This window comes from Hippocampus guttulatus, chromosome 3 (genome assembly GCF_054856545.1).
Source record: "Hippocampus guttulatus isolate MCC_2025c chromosome 3, RoL_Hgut_1.0, whole genome shotgun sequence".
In the NCBI taxonomy this organism is placed as follows: domain Eukaryota; kingdom Metazoa; phylum Chordata; class Actinopteri; order Syngnathiformes; family Syngnathidae; genus Hippocampus; species Hippocampus guttulatus.
The window spans coordinates 5,120,702-5,135,229 of record NC_141263.1 but is presented as its reverse complement, the minus strand read 5'-3'; the positions used below and the strand labels follow the sequence as shown (position 1 = coordinate 5,135,229).

General features: G+C 41.3%; 1 protein-coding gene and 1 long non-coding RNA gene across 6 annotated transcripts in view; one reads left to right on the top strand and one right to left on the bottom strand.

Annotated features, from left to right (window-relative positions):
- Positions 1–407: 407 nt before the first annotated feature.
- On the top strand, positions 408–13,235 carry LOC147207231 (uncharacterized). 4 transcript variants are annotated; one of them, XM_086106581.1, is made up of 10 exons: positions 419–482; positions 1,660–1,871; positions 2,828–2,983; positions 3,650–3,708; positions 4,924–5,138; positions 7,378–8,090; positions 9,474–9,683; positions 9,889–10,012; positions 10,462–10,695; positions 12,300–13,235. In XM_086106581.1, the coding sequence occupies exons 3-10, from the start codon at positions 2,918–2,920 to the stop codon at positions 12,920–12,922; spliced, it is 2,244 nt and encodes a 747-aa protein (XP_085962707.1). In that variant the 5' UTR covers positions 419–482; positions 1,660–1,871; positions 2,828–2,917; the 3' UTR covers positions 12,923–13,235. The 4 variants fall into 4 exon arrangements, with proteins under 4 accessions (XP_085962704.1, XP_085962707.1, XP_085962705.1 ...); XM_086106578.1 differs by lacking the exon at positions 2,828–2,983 and having other exon boundaries at positions 408–482; positions 1,595–1,871; XM_086106579.1 differs by lacking the exon at positions 2,828–2,983.
- The window catches only part of LOC147207230 (uncharacterized), an 8,237-nt gene continuing 5,218 nt past the window's right edge, over positions 11,510–14,528 (bottom strand). The window contains exons 3-4 of one of the 2 annotated variants that reach the window (XR_015100405.1): positions 12,745–12,850; positions 11,510–12,545 (exon numbers count right to left, since the gene is read on the bottom strand). This is a non-coding gene — a long non-coding RNA (uncharacterized LOC147207230). Of the gene's footprint in view, positions 12,851–14,528 lie in introns of both variants that reach the window. The other variant, XR_015100404.1, reaches the window with a different exon arrangement.

The window sequence follows — 14,528 nt, the reverse complement described above, 5'->3', positions numbered from 1 at the left end:
GCTTGTGGCTCGGGTAAATAAACATTTCCTAGAATGGTTTGATTGTTATCATGTTAAAAACATTCCGCAAACTGGACCGCTAATAAGAGACGGAGAGCAGTCAAATGTGTAGAGCGTGAACAACAGGGGGCTCAGTACACATCCTTGAGGAGAACCGTGCTGAGTGTGATGGTGGAGGAGAATGTTACATTATTCCTGGCATACAAAGACATTGTGCTATCTTCTTTATTTTCTACTTCTAACTTTTGGCACGGCCCTCCACAATATTTTCTGCTTCTCATTTGCCCCCCCCCCCCCCCCCCCGGGAAAATAATTGCCCACCCCTGCTTATACACAAGAATATAACACAACAGTTGTATGAGAGGAACTCTAAGACGTAAGGCACACATTTCCAGCCGGACCAATAGCGATGCGGACATTTGGCTATTTTGCCTCTGGATAACGTTAGACTCTTCACCATACATATTGGAAGAATTTCGATGGTAGATATAATCAGTATACTTTGATCTCCAAGTCTCCACCTTGTTGTTCTTTTCTTATTGTGTAACATCGATGCTGGTGTTTGTCACCGAGTGTCACTAGCCAGGCAGCTAATAATGCTAGCATAGGGCAAAATTCTGTCGCTCGTCTACAAATTTAAACATCTCTGGTGTGCGTGTATTTTTAAACTAACGTATGTAATCACACTGGTCGTGAGAAGAGCAACAGAACATAAAGCACCGTATAGTTTACGTTTATCTTCTTGAGTAAAGAAAAATAATAGAATCAATTAAGAAAATCAGATATTTACAAAACCAATGGTTGTAAGGTTGAACACTTTGTTCAAGTTACACTGAAAATCTACATTAACACCTACATTATGACCTAATGTGACCCAATACAAGAGCTGATACAACAATGCTCAGTTTTTATTGACACTGACAAAGAGTATGGATTAATTACATACTGATTTGACATGTTTATTAGTGTGCTTTTAATTTGCATTGGTTTAGCACATTCCATATAGGGCTGGACGAATTCGGAAAAACGTGATGTGGGTGTTCAATATTGTATTGTTATATTGATATCAAAGTGCCTAAAGTAATTTATTTTCAAATGAAATATTTTTTAAAGCGGAAAAATAAGTTTCCTCGATGTATTCTTAAATCTAATTACGTTTTTTGTGTTCGTACTGCTCATAGATATTTTTTTCCTATTGGATGGCCTAGGTAAAGTTGCATCTGATTGCTCGATGTCAGATTAAACTATATAATTCCATGATGGATTTTTCACACATCTTTGTGACATGCATGTTTCATATGCCATTGACATGATGCTGATAATTCTTTGACATATTGTACAACCCTAATTCCTCATACTTTTTACTCTGATGTAACTACCTCAGATAACCAAAATATTTGATACTGCTCTCATTATTATGCTCTGCAATTCTACGCTACCATTAGCCACCATAAACTACAGACACATAACTTTGTATCACACTATGGCATTATGATACGTGATTAGGATTGAAACCAAAATGTAAGTTGGTTAATATGATGTTAAATTCTGTTAATCAATTAAGTGACTTGTTTATCTCCCTTTTTTGTTATAGGACGATGGCCTCCTCTCTAGCTCCTTCCATTCCAACTGCTCTGACTTCATTTCTCTCTTCGTTAGTACCCCCTGGCTTCGCTGTGGGGCCTTCAATGTCATGTAAGGGAAGACTTGGACTGTGGTGGGTTGGTCGAGCTCTGCGGGTTGGAGAACTGCTGAGGAGGGAAGGTCAACCAGAATGGGTACAGAAGTTTGAGACTGACCCACTAACTCCCTCAGACCTTACCATGACTATGGAATCCATCCATCCAACAGACAGCACAAAAGAAGAGAGGGTACGTTGCATGCACATTTAAAACAAAGAAAATGGGAACTTTCAAGGAAGAATCGATGCAATGAGTGTGATTTGGATGTATTTGTTTAAAGAGCAAAATAGTGCTTTTAAATTGTCTTTGTATTCATGTTAATGGACAATTTTGAGATCAGCAATTTAAAAAAACGTGTATGGAATGTGTACACACACACGCTCACCCACACACCCACACACCCACCCACCCACACACACACACACACGAGAGCTTATAAAGCTTATAGGCAACTCCTCCTGGCCTACCGAACTGTCAGCCATTTCTGGTTATGTTTTGCAAGTAGTTTTTCTCACACTGCTATTTTGTTGTGCAAAGTTTGATATTCTTCCTCTTCAATTAATGTCGTGGCCAAAATGCTGAAAACAGTCCCCAACGGGTCCATACGAAACACAACAAACAAGATAATGACAGAACAAGAAACAAAAAACAACGAAAAAGCAGAGCTCTCGCAGATGGCTGCCAACGACGCCGTCTTGATTCAGTGACAAAACAAAGTGGTAAACGTGAGTTTGTCACAGCTCTTTTGGAACGTGTTGCAGCCATAAAACTCTCAGTTTATGATTGTTTGCTAAAAACAGTACTTGATCATTTTGAACATTAAATATCTTGTCTGTGTAGAGTATTCAATTAAATATAGGTTGAACATGATTTGGAAATCGCGACCCAGTGGTCCAGTGGTTAGGGTGTCAACCTCACAGTGCAGAGGTACTGGGTTCGATTCCAGTTCTGGCCTTTCCTGTGTGGAGTTTGTATGTTCTCCCGGTGCCTGCGTGGTTTTCTCCGGGTACTCCGGTTTCCTCCCACATTTCAAAATCATGCATGGCAGGCTGATTGAACAGTCTAAATTGTCCCTAGGTGTGAGTGTGAACGTGAATGGTTGTTTGTCTCTGTGTGCCCTGTGATTGGCTGGCAACTGGTTTCAGAGTGTCCCCCGCCTACTACCCGAAGATGGCTGGAATGGGCACCCCCCGCGATCCTTGTGAGAATAAAGTGGATCGGAAGTGGATGGATGGATGGATGATTTGGAAATCTTTGTTTTATTTAACATCCCAACTTCATTGGAATTGGGCTTGTACAAGGTATTGTTCTGTCTAATTTATGTTTTGTAATTTTCCTGGCAAATGTGGAAGATGTACTATACTTTGGCCAGAATCGTGGTAGCCCAAAACAAACAAAAAAAAAGTGGTAATCGTAAATTCATCCAGTTGTATGATTTAGATTAGAGATGCTAAAGCATGAACTGTTATCAAAACGAAATGAACTGGACACATCGCCTTCAATTCAGCTTTCAATTTTGATTCACTGTAACTGTGGGCCTTTAAATCTTCACAATGATTTACCATCCACCTGCAGCAACAATTTCTCTCGAGGTCTTGGATGGATAAGTATTAAAGTCCACGATAAAACAATTGCTAATTAAAACCATGCCCCGTGGATACATAGTCAATCCTTTTTCTTCTCTAAAATTGGAGAATAAAAGAGACAGAGATAAAAAATTATCACCCTGCATAAAATGGTGCAGCAAACAATCGACTATTACAGTTCAACCCTCCTGTGTGCTCCTATTTCTGGCATTTTGTGGGTGCTTTTGGCCATTCTGAGTCAGATATGAACTGCAACATCGCATCTCTGAACATTTAGAGAGAGGAAGTGTGCATTGTAATTTACATTTTGACAAGCCTGTGTTCGTGCGTGCAATGAATTCACATTTTCTATTGACTTTTGGCTTTTCTTTTGTTTTTAAGGCACCTACGCAAATAGCAGAGAACAAAGATTTTCCATGGCGCCAAGCTGTCTGGATCAGGTGAACTGGTTTTCACACCAACAGGTTTTTTTTTTCTCAGCTTCACAGTATAGTTCACCATTTAAAGTACAATAATCCCTCGTTTATCGCGGTTAATGGGGACCAAAACCACCCGCGAGAAACGAAAATCCGCGAAGTAGCGACCAATAAACATATACAGGTAAAAAAATAAAAATAAAAATTAACTTTTTTTTTTTAAGTCCGCAAAACGATCTGCGAGAAGCTGCAAAACAACGACGAGTCACATAGAGCAACAAATACAGAACTGTACTCCATGTATATGGGGGGGAATTTTTATTTTATTTTATTTTTTATGAATATGTTTGAAAAAATCCACGATGCACTGAAGTCGTGATAAACGAACCGTGAAATAGCGAGGGATCACTGTAGTTTTAATTGTAACCCTTAAAAAAATCACTTTTCATCATGTGTCCAGTCTACGATGTTTGAATTTACTGTAGATGCAGTCTTTTATTGTAAAACCAAAGATGTAGCTGTACATGACAAAGTGTTGCACAGGGCATTTGACAAAACAGCAATGATCATCCATGGGAAGAAGTAATGATCATTTTGTGGTGAAGATTTCTCTGAATGTCCTGAACTACTTAATTTCCCAAAGCTGATGTAATGTCCTTCTTTAGACTTCATTCTCAATGAGACTAAAATGGAGTCACTAAATCATAGGGCTTGACAATTTTGTGAAAAATAACAATCATGATTGTTTTGATTGAGATTGAAATTATGATTACTAAATCATGATTACATTTTGATTAATCGTCCAGCCCTAAAGCTACTGCTAATCACAGCCAAGCGGTGTACTCCATTTTGCCTTAATGACTTCAGATTCAATCAATCATTTCGTGTATGTCAACGATTACAATTCCACACAAAGCGATTCCGAACAATGACTTAATTATTAAGTGATTCATCAGTAGTCATGCACAGCTCGAGAGTATAACCAGGGCAAACAGCAGCATGATTTTAATTCACAATAAAGATTGTCAGTATACAGAATGCCATAATGCAGCTTTCTTCCTCTCAGTGCACATACAGGGGTGATGTCATGTTTTTTTTTCTTCCCAGTAATTTGCATTTGAGCACAGGTGCATACCCAGAAACAAAAATTTCCCCGCACTCCATTTGCAGTATAAGCACCCATTTGTAGATTTCAAACAAACAAATAAAAAAACAATCTGTTGCTTTTGTCTTCCACAGCTTTGCCTGCCAGGTGCAAAGCAAAGCTGCGCACAATGTAGCAGTGCAATGTATGTGTGCGGAGATGTGTGTGGGCATATGTGTGAGTCTGTGTTTGCGCGTGTGTCATGAGATTCAGCCGGGAACGGAACTGCTGTTGGGTGATGAAACTGATGGAGCTAAGGATGCAAGAAAGAGACTTGATGCACAGAACATCTCTGAAGGACAGCAAAGAGGTAACTGGAAACTACACAGTGTTGATTGGAGTGACAAGACATTTGGCTTCGCCTTAGTGGCCGTGAAACAAACACTCTAAATAAATTGGCCTTTCATGCCCCAAAGTAACAATGTGTAAACATCTGGCCACAGCTGTCTACTGACTTTAGTCAGAACAACACAATTCTACTCTGTCATCTTAACGCTGCAAGTCCATATGCTTTTGTATGGTTCATGGAATTGCTGTGAAGGCAGTAATATGATCATAGTTTCAGTAAATTCATACTTCACAAATTGACTCAAATGATAAGAAATATTTGTCTGCAGATGATATTTTCTCATCAGGTATCTAAAATGTCTGTGGTATTCTGAGGTGAAAACGACGACCGGTATTTGAAAACTGAATCATATCTGCCAAACACAAAATTACACACACACACACACGCACACACACACACACACACACACACACACACACACACACACACACACACACACACACACGCGCACAATTACTGGAGTTGACTGTCAGTGAGCTCAATTTGACCTATTCGGGTAGGCTAGTGGATTACTTGAAGAATCCGAAAATGACTGCGAGTAAAGAGGAACGGCAGTCAATGGATGAAACAAGCATCTCCTGATGTTGAGTTGTATCGGCAAACAGAAGACCAAATGAAAGGGGAACTGTTGCCAGTTCAGACTGGACATAAATCACGAGAATGTGCTTATCTAAAAAAAAAATTTAAAAAAAGTCTTGTCACGAGCCAAGCTAGTCCCCCACCATCACCCCCTCCCTCATACATTCCCTTGTTTCACCGTCTTCATTGTTTATGTCTTGTGACCTGTTGTAACTGTCATATGCTTGTGCAGGATTTTTTTGCCTCACTCAAATTATCCTCAAATGAGGGTAGTTCGAGCGTGGGTTTTTTTTCTCCCCCTCTCCCTCCCTTGTTTCTTTCTGACTTTCGGGTTGAGTGAACGCTGGCGCGTTTTGGCTGCCGCTGCTCAACCCGTATTGTTTTGTGTTTTTTGTTATTGTAAAGTGTCCTTGGGTGTCTTGAAAGGCGCTTATAAATAAAATATATTATTATTATTATTATTATTATTAGATTGCACACAGACGAACAACCATTCGCGCTCACAATCACACCGAGGGACAATTTAGAGTCTTCCATTAACCTGCCGTGCATATTTTTGGAATGTGGGAGGAAAGCGGCGTACCCGGAGAAAACCCACGCAGGCCCGGGGAGAACACGCAAACTCCACACAGGAAGGCTAGAGCCGTAATTGAATCCTGTTCCTCCGCATTGTGCGGCGGACGTGATAACCAGTCGCCCAACGTGCTACCCCCATTCCACTAATCCTTTATTTTATCTGGTTCGAGGGTTCTTTTCTGTGGGGGGAGTGATGAGACGTTCTAAAACAGAGGTGTCCAAAATCGGTCCTCAAGGGCCGCTGTCCTACCTGTTTTCCAGCTCTCCCAGGAGCAACATACCGGATTCAAATCTTCAGAATCGTTCTAATGCTGCTTCAGAGCTGGCTGAGGAGCTGATCACCTGAATCAGGTGTGTTGCAGCCGGCAGAAATGGAAAACAGGCAGGACAGTGGCCCTCCAGGCCCGGAGCTGGACATGTCTGTTCTAAAGGATGCACTAAAATCTCCCGCATTATCTCGCACCAAAAACCAAGCTCATATTATGAACTCCTTGTTTTTATAACATGCCTGTTTTAACATCAGGAATAATCAAAAGCATCTCTCAAAAAATGATGGGATACAAAAATACAGTAATGAACAGTTACTGCTAGAGGGAAATTTGCTTTGGTTGTTTTGTTGTGGAGGTAGATTCATGACAAAATAAAACTAATTGGAAGAACATACACACACACCAAAGGTCAAAATCTAAATGGTCTTCATTTATTTGCCGCTTTATTCGGCACTCTAACATCAAACATGCAGTCTGACAATCCTCGTAATTTCAGGATCAGAATTTCTTTTTTTCTATTTTCGTCTTTTTTTTTTTTTTTTTTTTTTGCCTCGCTGGGTTCAGCCTGTTTTAAGAGGGCGCTCTGGTCCAATGCAAATGAGCCACTGCTCATCCTGGAGGCAGTTCTTCATCTCCAAGACACCAAATTACACCTTGCGATTAGTGTAGTGCATCTGTGGCACATTTTTGGACTCACTGACAGATGCAAATGCTCCATGGGTTTTCAATTAGCTCGTAATTTCCAACCAAATAACAATTTCAAACCGTATTTTCAGATTACCCAGTGGAACAATTAAGGGATCCAGAAGTGGCTGTGCCCAACCCGCAGACGACTGAGGAAATTAAAATACATGACAAGACTGATAAAGAGGAAAGACAAAAGAAGGAACCTCATGACCGCTCCTTTGGTCCTAACAGAGGCAAACAGAAGGAAAGGAGCACTGCAGTTAACACGACAGCGAAAGTGGACAATATTGTTTTGACATCAAATGGCCCCAACATCAGTACCGGCCTTGTCATGGATGCAGTTGACACTCTGTCAATGTTGAACTCTCCTGATAAGCAGAGAATTCTAAGTCTCCCAGCTCGCCCTGTCCGCTGTAGCCCTCGTCTGGCTGCTAAACCACGACAGGTTCACTGTCAGACCAGCCGTGTAAAAAAACTCTCTGTCCACTCACACCCAGACAGACAAACAGACATGCAGGAGAGTCTCACGCAGGTTTCAGAGTCCTCTGCAGAAGCGGAGGTTTCCATGGCAACATCACATTCTGATGCTGTGGCTGTCAGAGCAGAAAATGGGACAGTTGAAGCTCGCACGTGGTGCCCAGAAGTGAGAGAGAGGCGCTACAGGTGTTCCGAGTGCGGGAAGAAGTTCTTTCAGATTGCCCACTTGAGGAAACATCAGTTTAGTCACACAGAGACAAAGCCCTTCACCTTTCTGGACGGTGGCCAAAACTGTACCTCTGCAGAGACCTTTCTGGCCCACCAGGTAGGATTCAGCTAAATGCATCTTTTTATAAAACAAATTATTTCTAAAAGCTATTATTGAAGAAAAAAAACAACAACGATTGCTTTTCAGTTGAATATTATGACATTTTATTTCCAGTAATGTGAAATTCAAACACCACAGAAAATGCATCTGAAGTTGAAATTGAATCAATACAAGCTTCTTAATCGTACTGCCTTATCCAGTGTTGTCCTTCTTGGACTTTTTTTTTTCACACTTAGTCATCATGTACTGACAAAAGTATCCAAAAAAATGGCTTGTGGTCGAAATAGTGCACCCACTGGCTCAAACATTCGGCACATCCACAGTATTTCAGGACATTGCACAAGGTGTGTCAGAAAAGCTTCAGTACTGGTGTCACAAAAAATATATTTGAAATCCAACTTACAAGTTTTCCCTTTGAATGTAATCACCCTATAATTTCACGCACTTTGCCATCTTTTCCTGCCACACTTTAATGCACCCGTGAAAGGATTCTTCCGGAAAACACCTCAGCTACATCATCACGGCCATCTTGATGTCACTCAGATCTTCATAGCGGGTCTCTTTGATGACCCTGTTGCGCTTGGGAAAGAGGGGAAAACAAAATCACAGAGTCAGATGGGGCCAGTCGGGAGGTTGCACCTGTACAGCAGTGTGCTTCTTGGCAAGGAACTGCTGGATGCTCAAGGGCATCATAAGCAGTTATCGTGGTGAAGCAGCCACAAACTCTTGGCTCATCTCCCGTACTGAACAGAGCAGACACTGCAAGATTTTTTGGGAGATGTGCTGGTTGATCGTCAGCCCCACATCGAAGGGGAAAACTCGTAGTCCCTGAAACTTGTCTTTCATACCTCATACTTAATGTCAGGAATAAAAACATCCTGGTTTTTCAGTGATAGTGAATATTTCTGGGGGGGGGGGGAACACTGTTAAAAAATACGTATAGATTTTTTACAGTATTTATCTAGCTATATCCAGAAATGCATCTGAATAAGGCATTGCCGTTCAAATTCAATTAAAACAATAACTGAACAAAAATACTGAAATGCTTTGGTGCTAAATGTTGAATTTGTTGTTTTTGCTTTTGTTTTTGGACGTTCTCATAATATCCATCCATCCGTTATCCGAACCACTTATCTTGACAAGGGTTGCGGGGCATGCTGGAGCCTCTCTCAGCTGTCTTCAGGCAGTTGGCAGGGGACAGCCTGAACTGGCCAACTGCAGGGCACACTTTGGGAAACAGCCATTCACACTCACAGTCATGCCTACTGACAAGTTCGAGTGCGCAATTCACCTTTCATGCATGTTTTTGGAATGTGGGAGGAACTTTAATACCCGGAGAAATGCAACACAACGATTCACAACGGTCTGATCTCTCCATAGTTGAGCCAACATCGGGAATGTCCGTTTTCCTGTCCTCACTGTGATGAGACCTACGACCTGAAGCAGGACCTCCATAAGCACCTGGTCGTGCACACAGGAGAGAAGTCTTATGTCTGTGAGCACTGCGGAAAAGCATACGAACGTCGCTCGTCGCTGCGAAACCACCGCCTCCTTCACTGCAGCAGATTGATTTACCCACAGCTTCCCAAGGTACGTGTTCAATTTTATGCACTCATTACTATTTTTACCCCCAATGAAATAATGTTGAACTCTGCGTACTTGTCAGTCAAATGAAGACATCTTCCATTTCCCATCTCAAAAGTGACTGTCATGCAGTCTGACTGCTGTGCACTTTCAATGCAAAGCTTATATGAAGAGGAAAAAATATAGTTTTGATTCGGGATTTCTCTCTCAGTTACAGTGTACCCTCTGTCCGAAGCTGCTGGCAAACTCTGGTTCTCTGAGGAATCACATGAAACTTCACACAGGAGAGAAATCACATGTGTGTCAGTACTGTGGAAAAAGTTTCAATCAAAAAGGTAACACTTAAAGCCTGTAATTACTCAAGGACATGTGGATAAAAAAAATGTGTACGGTAATAAAATTAATGCCAAACTAAATGATATGATCAGAACCATCACATTGTTGATACCATGGTGAAGTGCTGTTGAAGGTAGTCGAGGATAGCTTGCCTTAGGAGGCCCTAAATTTATTCTCTATAATTTTATAAATGCCCTCTTTCACTTTTGCATTTTCCTATCAAATTATGATCTCGAACAATTTCAAGAAGTGAGGACCTACCTGCATCAAATTTTCGCGGTGTTGTGTGTTGAGAGGAAAAACAATCTTTTATAAAGACGATATTACTGTTGTGTAAATACAATGGAATACTTTAAATGAAATGAACTAAAAATGTTAACATTTGTGGATATCCAGCCTCATCAACAAATGTCGTCTGTTACCGATTGTCTGTCTGTGTCTCTCTCAGGGAACCTATCAAGCCATTTGAGGATTCACAATGGGGAGAGGCCATATCCTTGCCCCGATTGTGACCAAAGATTCGCTCAGAAACCTGAACTTAGTCGCCACAGGCTTTCCCACACCGGAGGCGTGTTCCTCTGTAGTTACTGTGGGAAATCATTAAGGGACCCACATACCCTCAAGTCGCACGAAAGATTGCATACTGGTGACAGGCCCCATCGTTGCCCTATTTGTAAAAAAGGTGAGCACATAAAGTAGAAGTCCGCACAAAAAACAGAGTGAGCTTGATCAATGTTAAGACGTTCAGGGACAATGAAGCCCATGCCAGCCAATTCCCCTCCAACCAACCTTGTTTATCTCACTAAGTCAGCTGCAGTTAAGTTTGTTGCCGCACATCTGATTTGCCAATCAAAATATTTTTACTCCACATTGCCAGGTCCATGTTTCCATAAATTAGCATGTTGGCTGCATAAACATTTATGTTATCGGCAAAAAAAAAAAAAAACAACAACAACAACAAACAAATGTATTTTTCACTTGAGAAGGCTTTATTGATATTTTAGACCTTGCATTTACTTGCAAGGCCTCACAAAAATATCTGTGATGACCTTGTAATTATCTAAACATTGACAATAAAATTAAAAGGCATCCATATTATAAAACAGAATGCATACGAACTTGAGAAATGTGACTGCCACAATTAGAACGTGACAGCCCAGGAAGTAACTTCCTGGCATAAGTGCTCGACCAGAAGCCGAACTGGAGCGCACCTTTGAGCCTCCGGGACTCAGCGGCCATTTCCGTTATGGGTATCATGATACACTGAGAGAAACCTCAACCAATCTTGAATGTGGAGAAAGAAGAGGCCGTAGCACTCTGCGCTGCCGTGGCCACCCGGAACAAATTACAAATGTAGCCTTGGATTAGGTTTCTGGTGAGGTCCCCATATCTAGTTTGCATTTTGAACTGGGAAATTTGGGGAAACTCTGCTCCAATCCCACATATATAGAGCTTTTGCTGTTGAAAAAGGAAGGAAAGAGACACATTTACAGAAACATAAGTAAGATTTCTTATTTTTTGTGCAATAATCCAGAATATTGCAATCATGACTACAGTATGACCATCAATGCTTTTTACGACAATAGCTCCTAAATTATTAAAACTAAAAGTTACTTCAAGTTGCCGTAAAGAATATAGCATTCTTGTCAATATTATTAAAAGTATTGTCTAATTAAAAAAAAAAAAAAAAAAAACCTTTTCTTCCTGCCTTGTTTTGAATGCTTGGAAACGGGCTTGCCTGCAGTCCAGACCTGTCTCCCGTTGAAAATGTGTTCCACATTATGAAGCGTAAAATATGACTACAAAGACCCTGGACTGTTGAACAGGTGAAGCTCTACATCATGGAAGAATGGGAAATAGTTCCACCTACAAAGTTTTAACAATAGTGTCCTCACTTCACAAACGTTTATTGAATGTAGATAAAAGAAAAGCTGACGTTACATAGTGGTAAACATGATGATTATCCTGGCTTTTTTACACCTTGGAGCCGTACAATTCTAGGTAATAATTATTTGCTAAAAACAATGAAGTTCATCAGTTTGACCATTAAATACCTCATCTTTGTGGTGTATCAAATTAACCCTTTGAGGGACAGCGGTTACAACAGTGGACAGCTTTTCATGTTGTCAAGTTACAGGGTGCATGAAAAGGTTAAATATAGGTTGAACATGATTTTCAAATCATTGTATTCTGTTCTCATGTATGTAACGTCCCAACTTAATTGGAGTTGGGTTTGTGTTTACCCGCTAACGTTTTCTTTTGCTTTTTGTTTTGGGGTCGGGCTAGGCTACACTATGGCCACCAAGCTGAGAAGACACATCAAATCTTCTCATGTGACAGAAAAGCCCCACAGCTGCCACTGCGGGGCTTCCTACACTCTGAGACAAAGTCTGCTGAGGCACCAAGCGCAGCACCATTCACGGGAGGAAACACAGGAAGGGATCAAGGAAGGATTGAGACAGAAGGCTAAACCTGTCATGCAAGAGTTGGCAGCAGCAAACTCTCACCACACAAAGCCAGTCAAAGGAAGACCTAAGAAAGGGGATGACAGAGTACAGAGAAGAGGACGAAGAAAGGGAGAAGAAAGTGGGACAGGCAAAACTTTAAGTAGATCAGAGACCACAGCTGCTACCGGGGCAGATGGAAAAGCTTCAAGTGACACCCAGCACACAGTTGTACTTGTTCACACCGACGATACATCTATACCAAGCTATGGCCCTCTGCTGCTCACCTCAGATGACTTGCACTCAAGAACAGGAGAGGAGCTGGTGGAGGTGGTTATATCAGGAGGTGCAGAGCAGTGCATTGTGGTCCAGGGGCAGCAGACGGTAGGAGATCTAATGATCATACAAGAGGAGGACGTCTGCTCTGTGGCCCAGACAGTTGAGATCAACACAGTTTTGCTTTAAATCACTTTTATTGTCTGTTGAACAACCGTCACTGGACAGAAACTACCTTTTGATTTCATAAATTACAGTGTTTGACACAAACTGAGAATGCAATAGTTTTCCTGTCTCCAAACAAGACAATATTTGGCCAATTCTGAATATATGTCACAAGTCTTTTTCTATGGCATATTATTTTATGGTCTGTCTCTGTAGCATACATGTCATTTGTCATGTCACATGGTGGGTGAAAGGAGGATCTGAAAATGGCTGTCAGTGAATGAGTTGGGTAAACTTTAGTTAAACTAAATAAATAAAATTAATGATTCACCTTTAAGTTCTGACTGAAATGGTACAAGATGAATCTGAACTGTCAAACTACTTATTCTAATTCTATGCCCAAGTTTCCCTCTTTTATTAATGTGATTAATTGATGGCATTAGCTGTGCAGTGCTTTCATACTGGATCCAGTGTTATGAATTCCAATTTAGTTTCTCACTGTTATCATTTGGCTCTCATTCTCTGAGTTACCACCACTGCTTTACACACACACACACACACACACACACACACACACACGCACACACACACACACACAATGGTACCTCTACTTACGAACATCTCAACATACGAAATGTTCGAGTTGCGAAAGGTAAAAATACAGTATGGGCTGCTACTCGCAGCTCCGAGTTTCCTGAATGCAACATGCTTATAGCTGCTCTGCTATTGGCTATTACCGAGCATCTTCCTAGCATCCCATTGGCTAAGAGGTACCTCTACATATGTGTCAATTTGTGAGGATCGATAGATATTGTGTCTATGTAGCGTCCTCGTCATTCGCCCCCTCGGGTCATGAGGAGTGACGATAGCTTCATGTAAATATATTAACTTTTACAGTTTTCACAATGGACCCCAAGAAAGTGATGGAGAAAAGAGGAAAAGATAAGAAGAAAATATATTTTTTTGTCCACACAAACAAAGCAAGAGATAATAGAAACGTATGAAAAAGTGATGTGTTTTGGTTGATCTCGCCAAAGAATATGGCCGTAATGTATCAACAATCGCCACATGAAAACAAAAGGAAGCCATAAAAGCTATAACTCCTTCTAAAGGCCTTGCAATAATTTCGAAGAGGAGGTCGGCAGTGAACGATGAGACGGAGAGGTTGTTACTCGTGTGGATAAAGGAGAAAGAGATGGTGAGTGAAACAGTGACCGAGGCCATAATTTGCGAAAAGGCAACTATCATTTTTAATGGCCTCGTGAAGGAGGATGCAGGTGAAGGAACGTCGGCGAAAGAACACCGGGAGTTCAAGGCATCGCGTGGGTGGTTCGAGAAGTTCAAAAGGAGGGCTGGAATTCACTCTGTTGTTCGGCATGGTGAGGCAAGCAGCGCCGACCACAAAGCGGCTGATGGATTTGTGTAAAAATTCAAACAATTGGTGATTAATGAAGGCTACGTTGCACAGCAAGCTTTTAAATGCGGTGAGACGGGCCTTTTTTGGAAAACGATGCCTCGCTATACCTTCATCACAGCAGAAGAGAGGGAAATGCCAGGCCACAAGCCCATGAAGGACCGCTTTACGCTTGCCCTTTGTGCCAATGCCAGTGGGAATTACAAAATCAAACCC

Coding starts and splice junctions, on each gene's coding strand:
- LOC147207231 (XM_086106578.1), top strand. CDS start 1,599: ATGGCCTCCTCTCTAGCTCCTTCCATTCCAACTGCTCTGACTTCATTT. Junction 1,872..3,649: donor ACAGCACAAAAGAAGAGAGG/GTACGTTGCATG, acceptor TTTGTTTTTAAG/GCACCTACGCAAATAGCAGA. Junction 10,696..12,299: donor TTGCCCTATTTGTAAAAAAG/GTGAGCACATAA, acceptor GGGTCGGGCTAG/GCTACACTATGGCCACCAAG.